This window comes from Ahaetulla prasina, chromosome 4 (assembly GCF_028640845.1).
Source record: "Ahaetulla prasina isolate Xishuangbanna chromosome 4, ASM2864084v1, whole genome shotgun sequence".
Taxonomy (NCBI): Eukaryota; Metazoa; Chordata; class Lepidosauria; order Squamata; family Colubridae; genus Ahaetulla; species Ahaetulla prasina.
This window is the reverse complement of record NC_080542.1, coordinates 22,864,331-22,879,991: the sequence shown is the minus strand read 5'-3', so window position 1 is coordinate 22,879,991 and position 15,661 is coordinate 22,864,331. Positions and strand designations below refer to the sequence as shown.

The 15,661-nt window shown below is 40.1% G+C and overlaps 1 protein-coding gene across 1 annotated transcript; it reads left to right on the top strand.

The window, feature by feature from the left end:
- Positions 1 to 414: 414 nt before the first annotated feature.
- Positions 415 to 14,011, top strand: LOC131196578 (muscle M-line assembly protein unc-89-like). The gene is made up of 7 exons (XM_058179494.1): positions 415 to 1,034; positions 2,104 to 2,273; positions 2,362 to 2,581; positions 5,213 to 6,093; positions 8,275 to 8,324; positions 8,635 to 8,729; positions 10,220 to 14,011. Exons 1-7 carry the CDS (start codon positions 978 to 980, stop codon positions 10,598 to 10,600), a joined length of 1,854 nt encoding a protein of 617 aa, XP_058035477.1. The 5' UTR covers positions 415 to 977; the 3' UTR covers positions 10,601 to 14,011.
- The last annotated feature ends 1,650 nt before the right edge of the window (positions 14,012 to 15,661 follow it).

Below are 15,661 nucleotides of genomic sequence, written 5' to 3'. Positions count from 1 at the left end.
ACTACCGGTTTGCTGGCTACGCATGTGCGCTGTGTGCACGCATGCACAGCGCGCACCATGCACCAAAAGGAGGCATGGGGTAAGTAGAACAACGCAGGGGTGGGTAGGTGATCAGCTGTGGCATGCAATCTTTTTTTTTTACTTTTACAAGCATTTTATTTTACAACCTATTCTGCTGAATAGGTTGTAAAAAAATGCTTTTAAAAGTAAAAAAAAATACTCTGATGATCACACTGCTCAGCCGTGATCGTCAGACCCTTTTTTTAAAAAAAACCCTTTTAAAAGCATTTTTTTTAAAAAAGCGGCAAGCGGGAAAGTGGGCTACTGGGCATTGGGTGGGCATGGACGGGGGAGGGAGGGATTTTTGCTATCAGTTCTCCGAACCACCTACTGCCATCACTACCAGATCGGCTGATCTGGTCCTAACTGGGAATATTTCACCCCTGGCTTTTATCTATCCTATCCTATCCTCTCCTCTCCTCTCCTCTCACCTCACCTCAGCTTACCGCACCTTATCTGTGGGGTGAAATATCTTGTGCATTATATTTGTCTAGGTTGCAGCTCTTCTTCCTGTCTCCCAAGGTCATTTCCAGATAATATTACCACATGGAAATATAAGTCATGGCACGCTGACTTGCAGTGTTCAAGTTCAAGAGTACAGGTCCATGCCTCAGGTGGTTGTGGTTTGAGACAAAGAGAAAAACAACAACAACAACTGACCAAAGGAGCACTCCAATGAGGATGTAGGATAGGCTCTCCAAGAGACATGCCCCGTCCTACAGAGTAATTAAAAATATTGTGAGAGCTTGCATACCCTGATTCTTGTAATACTTCTCACATTTGTTCTTTTTTTATTACTTTGCTGCCTTCCAGGAAGGGAACCAACAAGAAGCCAATGGAATCCTTCAGAAGATATCCATTATCAAGCCCTCCAGGGCTGGTCACCATCACCTGGCAAACTGCAGAAATTGCTGCAGATGCCAGAGTACAGTGTGTTTAGAGGTGCACAAACCTTCGAGAGCAACTTTTTCCAGGTGATTGGATGTTCTTGTTGTTTAGGAATGAGCAGGGCTTTTCAATAGAGAGAGACTGCTTCTCTGTTATGACAACAATTGGGACCAGAATTTATGATGCTAAGCAAGGCAGTTGTTAAGTGACTTTTTTTTTTTACTACAATTAAATGAATCCAAAATCGAGCACTACCTTTACATGATGCTCTCCGAGATGCTTACAGACTTGCTCCATAACTTGAATTATGCTGGCTGACAAACCGTTTCACCAGCAGTCACTACATGATCTTGGTGCTTGAAGATCCAGCAAATGGACAACTGTTAAGGGCAAAGAAATCTCACATCACTACTTGTATTGGTGCATTTTATTGCTAGGAAGTGAGAATGGTTGGGTGGGAGCACAGCCGTAAATGTTCATTTTAGTTACAGGTAATCCTCAACTTAGAACCACAAAAGGGAGCAGAAAATTTGTTGTTAAGTGGTGTGGTCATTAAGCTAGACATCACATGACTGTAATTTGTGACTTTCTCAATTGACTTTGCTTGCTGGAAGCCAGCTGGGAAGGTCACAAGTCGTTATCATGTCACTGCAAGACACTGCAATGATTGTAAGTGAAAGGACTGGTTGGTAGCTACTTTTCTCAGCACCGTTGTAACTTTGAACAGTGAATAGACGTAAGTCGAGGACTAGCTGCATTCATTTAGTAACAAAATGATACTTATTCCTAATTAATAAGGCTAGACTGATAGCAAACTCCACCTTCCCCTTGCCCTCCTTGCTTCCCCACTGTCCATTTTTAATCTCACATGAACTTTCATTGTTTATTGATTCCGTTGTTTATCTTTACGGCTTCTTTACTTTGATACTGGGACTGTTGGCTAAAATACCTATACACTGGGGTGTTTGTGGATGTTATGTTTATTTTTCATTTCTCCATTTTTTACTGTTGTAAACCACCCAGGATAGCCCCTTGGCGAGATGGACAGCAAATACATTTAACAAATGAGATGCTATTCTATGAGATCATTAAAAGCCAGTTTCTAAAATTACATAAAGGCATCTCGGGGCACCTTTGTCTTTTCTCTCCATACAGGTGACCAAAGACGGTCAATTCAGTAACATCCACAAGCTTCCCAATGTAGTCACCATAGGTATTTTAGCCAGCTGCCCCAAGATGCTCCTTCCTGATCTGATGATTATTGCCCGGGAAAAACAAGAAACAACGAATAGAAACCTGAAGTCTAGAGCATTAGAAATCACCCGGTAAGACTGGCATAGCCCTCCCCTCCCCTCGGCTTCCCAGGCCTCCTTGCAAAGTTTGAGTTCTTGTGTTTCTTTTCCTTACCTACAGGTTGATCCCACTGGACCTGGTGGAGATTTTTGTTCATGATGCGAACAAACGGCAGCTGAAAATGCAGCTGCCCACGGGGGAGAAGTATTACCTGCAACTCTTGGTCAGGGAAGAGAAGGCGGATTTTCTCTTTGAGTGCTGGTTGCGCCTGATTTACCTGATGCGCCTGGCCAGTGGCAAGATCAAGGCTCCAGAAAATCTCCCTGGGAAGGAACCTGAGGTTTGTTCACACTCTATGGAAGAGTAGCCCTTTGCAAGCTAGGCTTACAGAGGTGAGATAAAACTGGAAAATGCAAGAAGTGCCGGAGAAGAACTGCCAGGTCAAGAATTTAACTGGATATTCTTGATCCAAGGAACTAGGTTCTTCCCTAAGCCAGTCCTTTTGAATTGAATTGAATATTTTATTTGGCTAGTTGTGATTAGACACACAAGGAATTTATTTACAGTACAGAAGCACTTAGTGTACTTGCAAAGCAACAGAAAGAATAATCATTGTAATACTTATAATGATAAATAATACTACAGCCACGCTATGTAGCTAATACAAGTAGTCCTGAACTTATGACCACAACTGAGCACAAAATTTATGTTGCCAATTGACAAATTTATTAAGTGAGTTTTGCCCCATTCTCTTGTCATGTTTGTTAAGTGAATCACTGCGGTTGTTAAGTTAGTAAAATGGTTGTTATATGAATTTGGTTTCACCATAGACTTTGCTTAATGGATGGTTGTCAAATGTGATCACATGACCACAGGACACTGCAACTGTTATAAATGTGAGTCGACTGTCAATCATCCAAATGTAAATCATATGACTATGGGGACGCTGCAACAATCATAAGTGTGAAAAACGGTCCTAAGACACTTTTTTCAGTGCCACTATAACTTTGAAAAAATTATTAAGTAAACTGTTATAAGTGAAGGACTACCTGTATATGTAGACATTTGACAGAACTGCGAGAAGTGTTCAGCGGACTGATGGCACGAGGGGAAAAACCTGCCCCTGTGTCTAATTCTCTTGGCATACAATCAGGGGTGAAATCCAGCAGGTTCTGACAGGTTCTGAAGATCCGGTAGCGGAAATTTAGAGTAATTCAGAGAACCGGCTAATACCACCTCTGGCTGGCTCCAGAGTGAGGTGGGAATGGAGATTTTGCAATATCTTTCCCCCAGGAGTGGGGAGGGAATGGGGATTTTATAGGATCCTTCCCCTGGAATGGAGATTTTGTAGGATCCTTCCCCCAGGAGTTGGGAGGAGATGGAGATTTTGTAGTATCCTTGCCCTGGAGAGGAATGGGAATGGAGATTTTGCAGAATCCTTCCCCTGCCATGCCCACCAAGCCACACCACGCCCACCAAGCCACGTCCACAGAACCAGTAGTAAAAAAATCTGGATTTCACCACTGCATACAATGCCTTATAGTAGCATCTCAAAGGAAGGAGTTGAAATGGTTTATGTCTGCTCAGCCCCCTTTCTGACCCACACAAGATACAGGTCTTCTATGAAAGGCAGGCTGGTTGCAGTTATTCTTTCTGCGGTCTTGACTATTCGTTGGAATCTGAATCTTTCTTGTTTGGTTGCTGATAGTTATTGTAGTTACTGCCCATTAAAGGGATGGGTGAGATCTTGGTACCAAGTTGCTTGGGAACGTTTTGAGTAAGGAGGAATGTTAGTGATAAGGTAAAAGTCTTAGGCTACATTTTAAGCTTTAGCTGAACTATGTTACTATGACTACCGAAGATGTATGCAGGATGCTGCTTTTAATGATTGGTTTAATCATGTATGCTCCCAGGATTGAAACAGAGATGAGCACTGCTTCCTATATAGGTAATCCTTGATGTACAACAGTTCATTTAGTGACCGTTCAAAGTTACATCACTGAAAAAAGTGAGGACCATTTATGATCATTTTTCACACTTACAACTGTGGTAGGTCACATGATCAAATTTCAGACCGTTGGCAATTGTCTCATATTTATGACGGTTGCAGTGTCTGACGATCATGTGATCACCTTTTGTGACCTTTGGACAAGCAAAGTCAATAGGGAAACCAGATTCACTTAACGACTGTGTTACTACCTTAACAACTGTGGCAAGAAAGGTCGTAAAATGGGGAAAACGTGCTTGTCTTGCTTATCAGCATAAGTTAGGGGCTCAATTGTGATCATAAGTTGAGGACTACCTGTTAATAGGTAACAACTAGCACAGTGATGGCTAACTTTTTCCGGACTGAGTGCCCTGACTGCGTCCGAGTGCGTGGATGTGCATGAGTGCACCCAAACTCCCAAAATCCAATGTGTGTGCGGCCCCTGCGCATGCAGCCCCCCCATGCATGTGCAGGGGAGCCCTCATGCGCCCTGCACATGCACGTGCATGTTTCTTGCGCACGTGCCCTGCTCATGCACCACTGCCTCACACCACTGCCCCACTGCCCCACACGTGCACTGCCCATGCACGGCAGAGATCCGAAGACCAGCTGGCAAGCAGGAGGCATGTGCACATGTGCAGTGGAACTGAATTGGGGCAATGGCTCATGTACCCACAGAAAGGACACGTTATACCACCTCTGGCACGCATGCCGTAGGTTCGCCATCATGGGACTAGCAGAATAAAATCTGCAGGGATCTCTTTATGCTCCCCTGATTGGTTCATGGCAATGTATCCTTTTCAGAATTGTATGAAAGGGGATCCACTCCAAGCAAGGGGAACACCCATTTGGAACTTGCACTTGGATAACGCTTTTATTTAAAAATAAGAGTCTTCCTTTCCACCTATCTGGCTTGCATGCTGGGTAAAAGGACCCAAGTTTTCTGTGATAATACCATGACACTGTATCTTTCTTTCATTACAGAGGTCCCCTTCTAGAGAACAGGTTCAGCATTCAGCTCCTAAAGTGAAGAAAGTGTCTGTAGGTAAGGAGTCACCAAAGATCCAGCCCAAGTTGCAGGAGCGGTCTCCTCCCAAATGGACTTCCGGGGGCTTCACCTCCAGGGCATCTGAGCAAACTTCAGCAGCAGATCAGCCGAAGAATGTCAGGGAGCCCGACTTTGAGAAAAAGAAGCGCCTTTCATCAAGAATATCATCTGAATCTAATCCCATCCCAGTCACACTTCAAAAAAGCAAAAAAGAAATATGTTTGTTACAAAAGACCAAAATGGCATCCCCATTACAAAAGAACCCTCAAGCCATAAGGAACGAGGATCCTGCTGCTGCATCAAAGGCCAACAATCCTGGCCGGCCAAAGTCACCCGGAACTCCATTCCAGGGCCAGTCACCACAACAGAATCAACCTGCATCCAGAGTTGAACCAAAGGTATATCCTATGTCAGTGGGAGCTGGTCCATCTCAGGCTGTCCAAAGGAAATCAGAAGTAGAATCTGAGAAACAAAGCTTTCCAATTAATCCTTCTCATCTAGCCAACAAGAGCCAGAACAGTAAAAGTAATAAATATTCAGGGAACCCAAGCATGATTCTGGGGAACAAGACACAGGCTTCTTCAAACATGTCCCCAGAAAAGGGACATCTCACTTCTCAAAATGACACTGGGCAGCAAGTTCACAGAGTCACAATGTCGGTAGGAGTGGAAACTTCTCATGTCATCTGCCAGACGGTGGCCGTGGGCCCCTCTGAAACAGTTGGCGCAAATTTGAGCAACCTTCCCAACAAATTATTGAATGCGAGTAAATCCCACAAAGATCAATGTAAGACCATAGGAAAAATGGAAATGAACAGGTATGTTGGTTCAAAATGAGATGTACAATCTTGGCACATGACTTGGTTGTTTGAGGGACCTTTATCTCTTGTGGTGTCTGCTTGTCTTAGTAAATGTTTGAACAGTGTTGAAATGCTTCAAATCCCATTGGTTAAATGGCGCCACACATTTATGAGACCCAGGACATGGCCGTTCTTTGCAATCACCCCTGTCCTCTAGAAAGGCATCCACCTATAGAGTCAATTGGCCCCTATCCTGACCTTTTTCAAGGGCCCTGAACACACCTGGAATTGTGTTAGAGAACATAGTGGACCCTTTTAGGAATATGAAGTTGAAGTTTATGCCTTCACTTAACAACCGTGTTTCATTTATGGTAAAAAAAAAAAGGATATAAAATCATGGTCATGTGATGACATACTTAATAACCACATCACTTAAAGTCTGTAGAGATTCTCAGTTATCCAGGTCATGGTTGTCCCAAAGATGCTTTTTCAGGAGGCAACTGCACTTTCTTGTGTTTTTCTTTTGAAGATGTTTTGCTTCTCATCCAAAAAGCTTCTTCAGCTCTGACAGGATAGTGGGGAATGGAAGAATTTATATTCCTTGCAGATAGTTGGTCATTTGCATCCTCCAGCACTTGGAGGTTTGTTTATTTATTTATTTATTTGTCACAACAATATACACAGGCATCACACAAAAAGATTATACAGTATATAAACATATATATGAGGAAATATAAGGAAGTATAAGCATATATATATAAGAAGAAAAAGAAAAAAACAATAGGACAGGAACAGTAGGCACGTTTGTGCTCTTATGCACGCCCCTTATGGTCCTCTTAGGAATGGGGTGAGGTCAATAGTAGTCCTATTATCTTTGTCCTCAGTTTCACCTGAGTAGAGCTCCTGGTTCCTGTAGTCTGCAATTTTTCCTCTGGAAATCCATTCCTACTCCCACACCTTTCAAAGGGTGTTCATCCCAAATTGTATAGCTAAAAGTCTGTAGAGATTCTCAGTCATCCAATGGCCATGGTTGTCCCAAAGGTGCTTTTTCAAGAGGCAATTGGACTTTCTCCCCCCTCCCCCACTTTTTCTTTTGAAGAAAAAACAAGTAAGAAAGAAAAAACAAGAAAGTCCAGTTTCCTCCTGAAAAGGCACCTTTGGGACAATCAAATCACTTAGTAACAGAAGTTCCATTTCCAGTTGTGCTCCTAAGTCAAGGACTACAGTACCTATACTGAAGGTTCTGCAAAGCAGCTCTTACATCTGTTGGCTTCCCTTGACCCTTCTTTGCTGTTGTCTGAAGATGGAAAAACCAGTTTGTGGAGACCTTTGTTCCTTCCAATTTTTTATTTCAGCCTTTGCTTGTCATTGTCTCTATCACCGAAATGTCAATTTAGCTGAAATAAGAGCAGTTTTAAGTTAACGACTCTAGAACTTTTGGGAATCATGACCTGGTTCCACGAAAAACAATTTTTCCATGGACTAGAGAGTGCTGGTGGTGGTTACACAACCTACATAGATCCCACGCAGGTGCAGATGAAACCTCACTAACCTGCGTGGCCCAGTTCCTCATTGGCTGTGGATTGGTACTGACCAGTTTGCAGTCCAGGGGTTCAAGACATCTACTTTAGACAACATACGGCATTCTGGCTGAAAATTAAACCCTTTCTAAAACACCAGGCATAGATGGGAGTTGACAAAATTATGATGTTTATTTCTACCACAGACTTATTTTAAAAACATATTGCCCCAGGCTCTAGCTCTAAAGACCAATTAAGCATTGGTGAATGATTTTATTTATTCACTTATCATCGTTATAGACCATCCATCTCATAGGTGGCGAATCTGGGCGGCCTACAATAAAATCAACTATTAAAACAGAATATAAAAGCCAATTTAAACAACTAAATTATTAGCATAAATAAAAGCAAGATTTCAAGAAGCTTAATTAAGATGTTATACATGGTGCTATCAACGCAGGGACTCTCTGCCGCCAGGAGATTCCCAGGCCTGATGAAAAATTCACATTTTGAGGGCTTTTGATGGATGCATTTTGACTTTTAAAATTTGCTTGCTTAGCTTACGAAAATTATGCAAGACAAAACTAATATGAATGGCGATCTAGAGGTATATTAAGATATCATCGGGATTATTTAGATTTCCTTAAATTTGTCTGATTTAGCCTCTTTATCTTATCAGAAAGCAGGTGCCTGTGGCCAGAAACAAAGTGAAAACTGCGCTAAGCACAGGTAGGAAGAAAACTCAATTAAAATGATCAATAGCAGTATTGGTTACAGAACATCCCTTTCTGAAGTAAACAAAGTCATTGAAGTAATGCACTGTATTGACTACAAGTTCAAATTTGCCCTTCTCCAAATTCAGCAAAGCAGTTTGCAAATGTCTGCATGCAATTGATCAATGTAGGTGAATCGAGATGAATATGGCCAGTTGGTAAAAATGAAAAACTAAGAGAAAATGACACTGACAGATTGGCCATCCCTAGCTTTTGCCATTTCGGCTGGAACCTCATAGTTCACCTTTGTTTCGTTTGTTTTGCAGCTAAAGAAAAAAGCACCATTAAATTTGTAACCCTCTATAGCGTCCTGTCCTCTTCATTGGGGAGGCTGAAGAACTCAAACAAGGATGGTACTAAGGTATTGATCTAAAGGGGGGAGTGTAATCTAAAGTAGAGGCTCCCAAACTTTAGGCACCAGCCATCGGTTCCGTGGAGACAGGTTTTTCAATAGACTAGAGGGGCATGAATTCATGTGCTACCTGCATCCTGCAAATGGGGCTTTGCTTATTTGCACGGACTGGTTGTTGGCATGCCACGGACTGCTGTCGGTCCACAGACTGGGGGTTGGAGACCCCTGATCTAAAGGATGGAGGAGGATGGTGGAAATTTGTTTTAAGGCTCAGGACTCTAATAGTGCAGAATTTTTCAAGTCTGCCAGCTTTCAGATGGGTGGACTCCAATACCCAAAACTGAAAAACTTTGTAATAGTGAAACACTTTGAATTGTTCCAGCTTGTTGATATATTTGTGTGCCTTCAACTGATAGATGTCTGAAGTCAATATAGGTAATCCTTACAACAGTTTATTTAGTGACTGTTCAAAGTTACAACAGCACTGAAAAAAGTAACTTATGGCTATTTTTCATTCTATTTATTAGAATAATAAATATAGAATATATTTATATATTAATATAAATATAATATATTTATATATATTATACATATATAATAAATATAGAAGACATATCTATTTATTCGTGCAGGACTGGCGTAGGATTTTAGCTTTAATTTGGGTTTTACTGTTTTAATTATATTTTAATTTGGGCCAATTTAATAAGTTTTTTAAATATTATTTTTATCTTGTATTTATTCTTGTTCTATTTTAACTGGCTGTAAACCGCCCTGAGTCCTTCGGGAGAAGGGCGGTATAAAAATCCAATTAAATAAATGAATAAATAAATAAATTCTTACAACCATTGTAGCATTCCCATAGTCACTTTATCAAAATTTGGACATTTGGCAATTGGCATGTATTTATGATGGTTGCAATGTCTCAGGGTCATGTAATCACCTTTTGTGACCTTGTGACAAGCAAAGTTATTGGGGAAGACAGATTCACTTAACCGTGTTACTAACTTAACAAGTGCAGGGATTCCCTTAACAACGGTGTCGAGAAAGGTGATAAAATGGGGCAAAATTCATAACAACTGTTTTACTTGACAACAGAAATTTTGGGCTCAATTGTGGTCAACGACTACCTGTATTTAGTGTACATTATAATAAACATCTGCTATATTTACCATCCTTAGGCAGAAGTGTTTATTTAAGGAGATCCATAAAGCAAATTTCAGCAGTTCTCCCAATTCCACTGATATGCATTTCCAACTGAGTATCGCAGAATCACTAAGTTGGTTTGAAATTTTAGAAGGCATCCAGTGCATTCTATCTCAAACACAAAATTACAACAGAGTAGCCAATGGGGGAAAATAAGGTGAATGAAATAGTTTTCCCCAGGGAAGACTTTTGGTTGAAATGCATAGGGCCATTATCACCTAAATAATTGACTACTTTTGAGAATGAAGCCTTTACCAACCTTTCTGATTTTTATTTCTCTGTTTAATCTTTCACAGCGCATGACTCCCAAAACTTCCAAACATGTCACAATCTCTGGGGTGATTGCCAAATCAAGAAAAAGTATTGTGCTGCAGGAGGAGAAGGCTGGCAAGACTTTAGGAGTTGGCACCTCCAGCGTTGTAGGGCTCATCTCCAAGGAAGCCACTTATGCAGTGGCGAAGAAAGATTTTCCTCCATCTTCCCAGCCCCAAAAATCACTGAGCAATGACGCCATTAAGCCCCAGACTCCTTTGGCTAGAGAGAGCCTTTTGGAAACAGATAAAGTCACAAAATTAGGCCCTCCAATTGTGGCCAAGGAGCCCAGCATCACTTCCCAAACACCACACAAGAATACAGGTGTGGAACAATGCAGGCTTGGAGAATCGAGAGGCTTCTAAAAAGATTTTGCCTGCAACCAAAATAGCTGAGAATCCTAGGAATGTGGCTACCAACCCTCTGCAATCACAGAAGAAACCCCCATCAATGAAATTACTGCAGCCAAAACTTGTTCCCCAATCTCCACAATCCAGAAAACCACCAAGGAAAACCTAAGGGACTGGTTTTTCCAAGAATGCTGAAATCTGTAAGCATGGGATGCCCAACTATAAGCAAAGTCACTGTGATAGCTGGTCCTGCCATCTGAGAAAACCAGAGCAAACTCTCTGCGGTTCCTGGTGCTCCCATCAAAACCAGGGTTTCAAAAAGTATGGGTTACTCTGTAAAAAAAACCCAAAATTTAAAATTCTGGGCATGGGGCACTCTGTGATGGTCATATTTGCTGAAACAATTAGCTCTCTTGAGCCAGTTAGCAGTACAGTTACTCCTTGATTGATGACTATTCATTTATGATGGCACTGAAAAAAAATGATGACCAGGCCTTGCACTTACAACCATTGGAACATCCCTATGGTCATGTGATCAAAATGTGGGTGCTTGGCTAGCAACAGCAATAGCAATAAGATTTATATACCACTCCATAGTGCTTTACAGCACTCTCTGAGTAGTTTACAAATGTCAGCCTATTGCCCCCAACAATCTGAGACCTCATTTTATTGACCTCAGAAGGATGGAAAGCTGATTTAACCTTAAACTGATCAGGATTAAACTCCTGACAGTGAGCAAAGTTAACCTGTGTTACTGCATTCTAACCACTGTGACACTACAGCTCCTAAACATATGTTGATAGAGGTTGTAGCAGAGGTCCCCAACTCCCAACCGGTCTCTGGCCCTTTGGGACCTGGGCCATACAAGTGCGAGCATGCGAAATTCCATTTGCGCAAGCAGCGGGCACGCACATGAAATCATTCCCTCTGCCCTCACCCCCTGCTGCCCCCACTGCTGCAGGTCTATGAAGCCGGAAAGGTTGGGGACTGCTGGGTTGTAGTATCCCAGAGTTATGTGATTATCATTCCAGCTTCTGACAAGCAAAATCAGTGGGAGAAGCCAGATTTGCTCGACAACCACATGATTCACTTAAAAAACACAGTGATTCACTTAACAACTGTGGCAAAAAAGGTTGTAAAATTGGGTGTGACTCACTTAATGACTGCCTCACTTAGCAATAGAGGTTCTGGTCCCATTTGTGGTTGTTAAGATTTAAAAGTCGATATCTGACATCCAGAGTTGACTTGAACAGGAGGCTGTCAGAGATTATGCCCTCTTCCAAAATCCCTGTTGTAGGGGTTGTTGATCATGTAGAAATCAAGATCATGATGGTGGATGGTAGACATTATTTACATTATGTTCTGCTGGCCTGTAGGCTGAGATTTCAGGCGAAAAGTGCCCTCAAGTCTCAGTGGCTTAAATTTGTTGGAAGACAAATCTGTAGAAAATAAGATGGTATTTTTGAAAACCAACACAAGGACTTGGCAGTCATCCATCCATTTTCAGCAAAATTCACCTGTCAGATGTCAAATAGAATAGCCTCATCCTCTCTAATATGGTAAAATAGAGGAATACAGTAGAATTCATTTTACTTTCTGGGTTTCTAGTTTTTTATTACATGTGAACTAGAAATTGTGTTTTAAAGCAGACTCTAGTGGAGTGTTAAACAAATCAACCCTGAACTTTGCATTGTTGCATGGTTATGTATTTAACTATAGTTGTTTGCAGTCAAAAAATCAACAGTTTGCTAAAAAGAAAATAAATTCAGCTGCTTCATTTCTTCTCCAGGAAGAAATGTTCTTCCTTGTTCAGGAAGAGAAGAACATATGTAAACCAAGCACTGTACAGTATATGGTTTTCTTTATAGCCATCCACATGATGCAACATTTTTTTTTCTGTGTTCATCTAGGAGAAAAAAAGAAGGTGGAATATATAACTTTTGCAAGCAAATTTATTCACTTGAGATTCCATTCTTTAATATTTTGTTTAGGGCTGAGCAAAAGCTTATGCCCCTACCCAAGACATCTGTTCCTAGCCACAATGGTGCCAGAATAACAAAATGTTTGCTATGGTTCCACCCTTTTGCATTTGCTTTGCGTCATTGCATGGAAAAACTTAAGAGGCTGAGTTGCCTTGAAATTTATGTTTTGTCCCTCACTCCTTTGCTGCTTCCATGGACACCTATTGCTTTATTATTAATACTTTTATTCTACTTGGCAGCAGCCTTCAAATAGATGAAATTTGCCCCTGAGTTAGCAAAGCTGTTCTTTCTGGCAAGGAGTCGCGAGTTGCTCATTTTTTTGTACTTTTTCCTGCTTCGCTGCTTTTTTAAAATGTATGTGAGATGCTATATTCCAATTTATGGGATGCAATTCTAGGCTGGAGCTGAAGTGACAGACAGTAATCCACAATGGAACCCTGGTTAGCCATAAACATTTTCTGGAAGACTTTTTAGAATGTCCAGCTACTTTCCAATGTAGCTGTGATCTCTCATTTAACTACTAACTAGACTGATCCTAAGTTTTTTTCAAAATCACCTGAGGCAAACTCACTGGTGTTGCCTCCTGTGACATCCACAGTTTACAAATTACCAAAAGTGCAATTTCACAAAATTCACAAACATATGAATTTTTTTCTTTAAAAAATAACTTTCATTACAATTTTAAAAAATAAATAAAATTTAACTAAAAACCAATATTTTAGAATAAAGAAAAGAAAGGGGAAAAAAGCTAAGCTAAAAATGCAGAAAAAAGGGAATGGAAGAAAATATAAAACAGAAATTTCCAGTTTTCTTTTATATCAGTTAAAAGTATAAATTAACCTCTTACTGTATGGTTATAGCATGACTTCCTGTTTTTCTATAATCTATGTTTTTCTAATCATTAAAGCCATATGAATTCATTTTTTTCTGTTTCATGCAAAAAGTCTATAAGGGGTTTCCAGTATTAAACTTAGTTAATATATTTTCTCTAATCAAAAATGTTAATTAGTGATCCCAGCAAGTTTCATCTTCTTTACCATCCATTTCTCCATTGTGGGTAATGTCAAATCTTTCCAACTTTGTGCATATAATATAATAATCTCACTGCAATTATCATATATAAAAACAAAGCTCCATCAGTCTCAAAAAAAAACACCTATGGTTTCGATTTTGTGTTAATTTTGTTAGTATGAGAATTAGTATGAATAGTTGAGTCCAATTTTTTTTACATATCCATCAAGCATGATAAAATATCCCCTCTTATTGTTCACATTTCCAATATAAATTCAAAAAAATCTTTATACATTCTACATATTTTTTCTAATGACGCTTACCAATGTTTTTGGCATATACAGTAAATTCTTTTGCAATTATAACAATCTAAATTTCACTCCTTTAATCCACATATTCTTTCTCTGTTTGATTTGTAATAAAAAATGTTAGCCAATTTTGTCATGCATTCTTTCACTTATTCTTGTTGCAAATTTCAATAAAAGTTTATACATTTTAGAAATAATACAATCATCACTTATATACATCTGTTTTCAAGCTTAGTCTTAAAATATTCAAAACAAAAAATTACTTTATCTACTTTAAATCTTTCTAGCAATTGTACATAAGACAACCATTGAAAAGTACAACTTTCTGCGACCAGATCACTCTTGATTTCCCTGACAAAATTTTAATATGTCAAAATAAGTTAACTATTGTGTTTGTTTATCATTTCTCATCTATTAAATGCTTCTTGTGATGACTGCCACAAAGGTATTTTTTGGATATAGCCTGGTTTATATCTGTTCCATATTCCCAACATGCCATGTCTAACAGAACTATTTTTAAAAACTTCATTACTTTAGCTTTATTCCTATCATAAGTATCCATGCCACCTAAATCTCTAATCATGACCTTCTAGCTCTGACGCCCTTCTATTTCTTGTAGTATTTTACCTTTTTGTAGACTTTAGTTCAGCATTCAATACCATCATTCCAGACATTCTTCTAACTAAGCTAAACCAGCTACAGGTACCGGAACAGACTTGTAAGTGGATCACAAGGTTCCTAACAAACAGGAAGCAGCAGGTGAAGCTAAGCAAGATCACATCAAATACCTGTACAATTAGCACAGGGGGCCCCCAAGGCTGTGTGCTCTCCCCACTTCTCTTCTCTCTGTATACCAATGACTGCATCTCCAATGATCCATCTGTTAAGCTACTGAAGTTTGCAGATGACACAACAGTGATTGGTCTCATTCGAGACAATGACGAATCCGCATATAGACGAGAGGTTGAACGACTAGCCTTGTGGTGCAACCAAAACAATCTGGAACTGAACACACTCAAAACCGTAGAAATGGTGGTAGACTTTAGGAAAAACCCTTCCATACTTCCACCTCTCACAATACTTGACAACACAGTATCAACAGTAGAAACCTTCAAATTTCTGGGTTCTATCATATCGCAAGATCTCAAATGGACAGCTAACATCAAAAACATCATTAAAAAAGGACAACAAAGAATGTTCTTTCTGCGCCAACTCAGTAAGCTCAAACTGCCCAAGGAGCTGCTGATCCAATTCTACAGAGGAATTATTGAGTCTGTCATTTGCACCTCTATAACTGTCTGGTTCGGTTCTGCAACCCAACAAGAAAAACACAGACTTCAGAGGATAATTAGAACTGCAGAAAAAATAATTGCTACCAACCTGCCTTCCATTGAGGACCTGTATACTGCACGAATCAAGAAGAGGGCCGTGAAAATATTTGCAGATCCCTCGCATCCTGGACATAAACTGTTTCAACTCCTACCCTCAAAACGACGCTATAGAGCACTGCACACCAGAACAACTAGACACAAGAACAGTTTTTTCCGGAAGGCCATCACTCTGCTAAACAAATAATTCCCTCAACACTGTCAGACTATTTACTGAATCTGCACTACTATTAATCGTTTCATAGTTCCCATCACCAATCTCTTTCCACTTATGACTGTATGACTATAACTTGTTGCTGGCAATCCTTATGATTTATATTGATATATTGACCATCAATTGTGTTGTAAATGTTGTACCTTGATGAACGTATCTTTTCTTTTATGTAC

Bases quoted from the DNA above. Each gene is read 5' to 3' on its own strand.
- LOC131196578 (XM_058179494.1), top strand. From the start codon at position 978: ATGCCAGAGTACAGTGTGTTTAGAGGTGCACAAACCTTCGAGAGCAAC. The intron at 2,274-2,361 runs GTAAGACTGGCA...CCTTACCTACAG, and splicing joins AGAGCATTAGAAATCACCCG to GTTGATCCCACTGGACCTGG. The intron at 2,582-5,212 runs GTTTGTTCACAC...CTTTCATTACAG, and splicing joins TCCCTGGGAAGGAACCTGAG to AGGTCCCCTTCTAGAGAACA.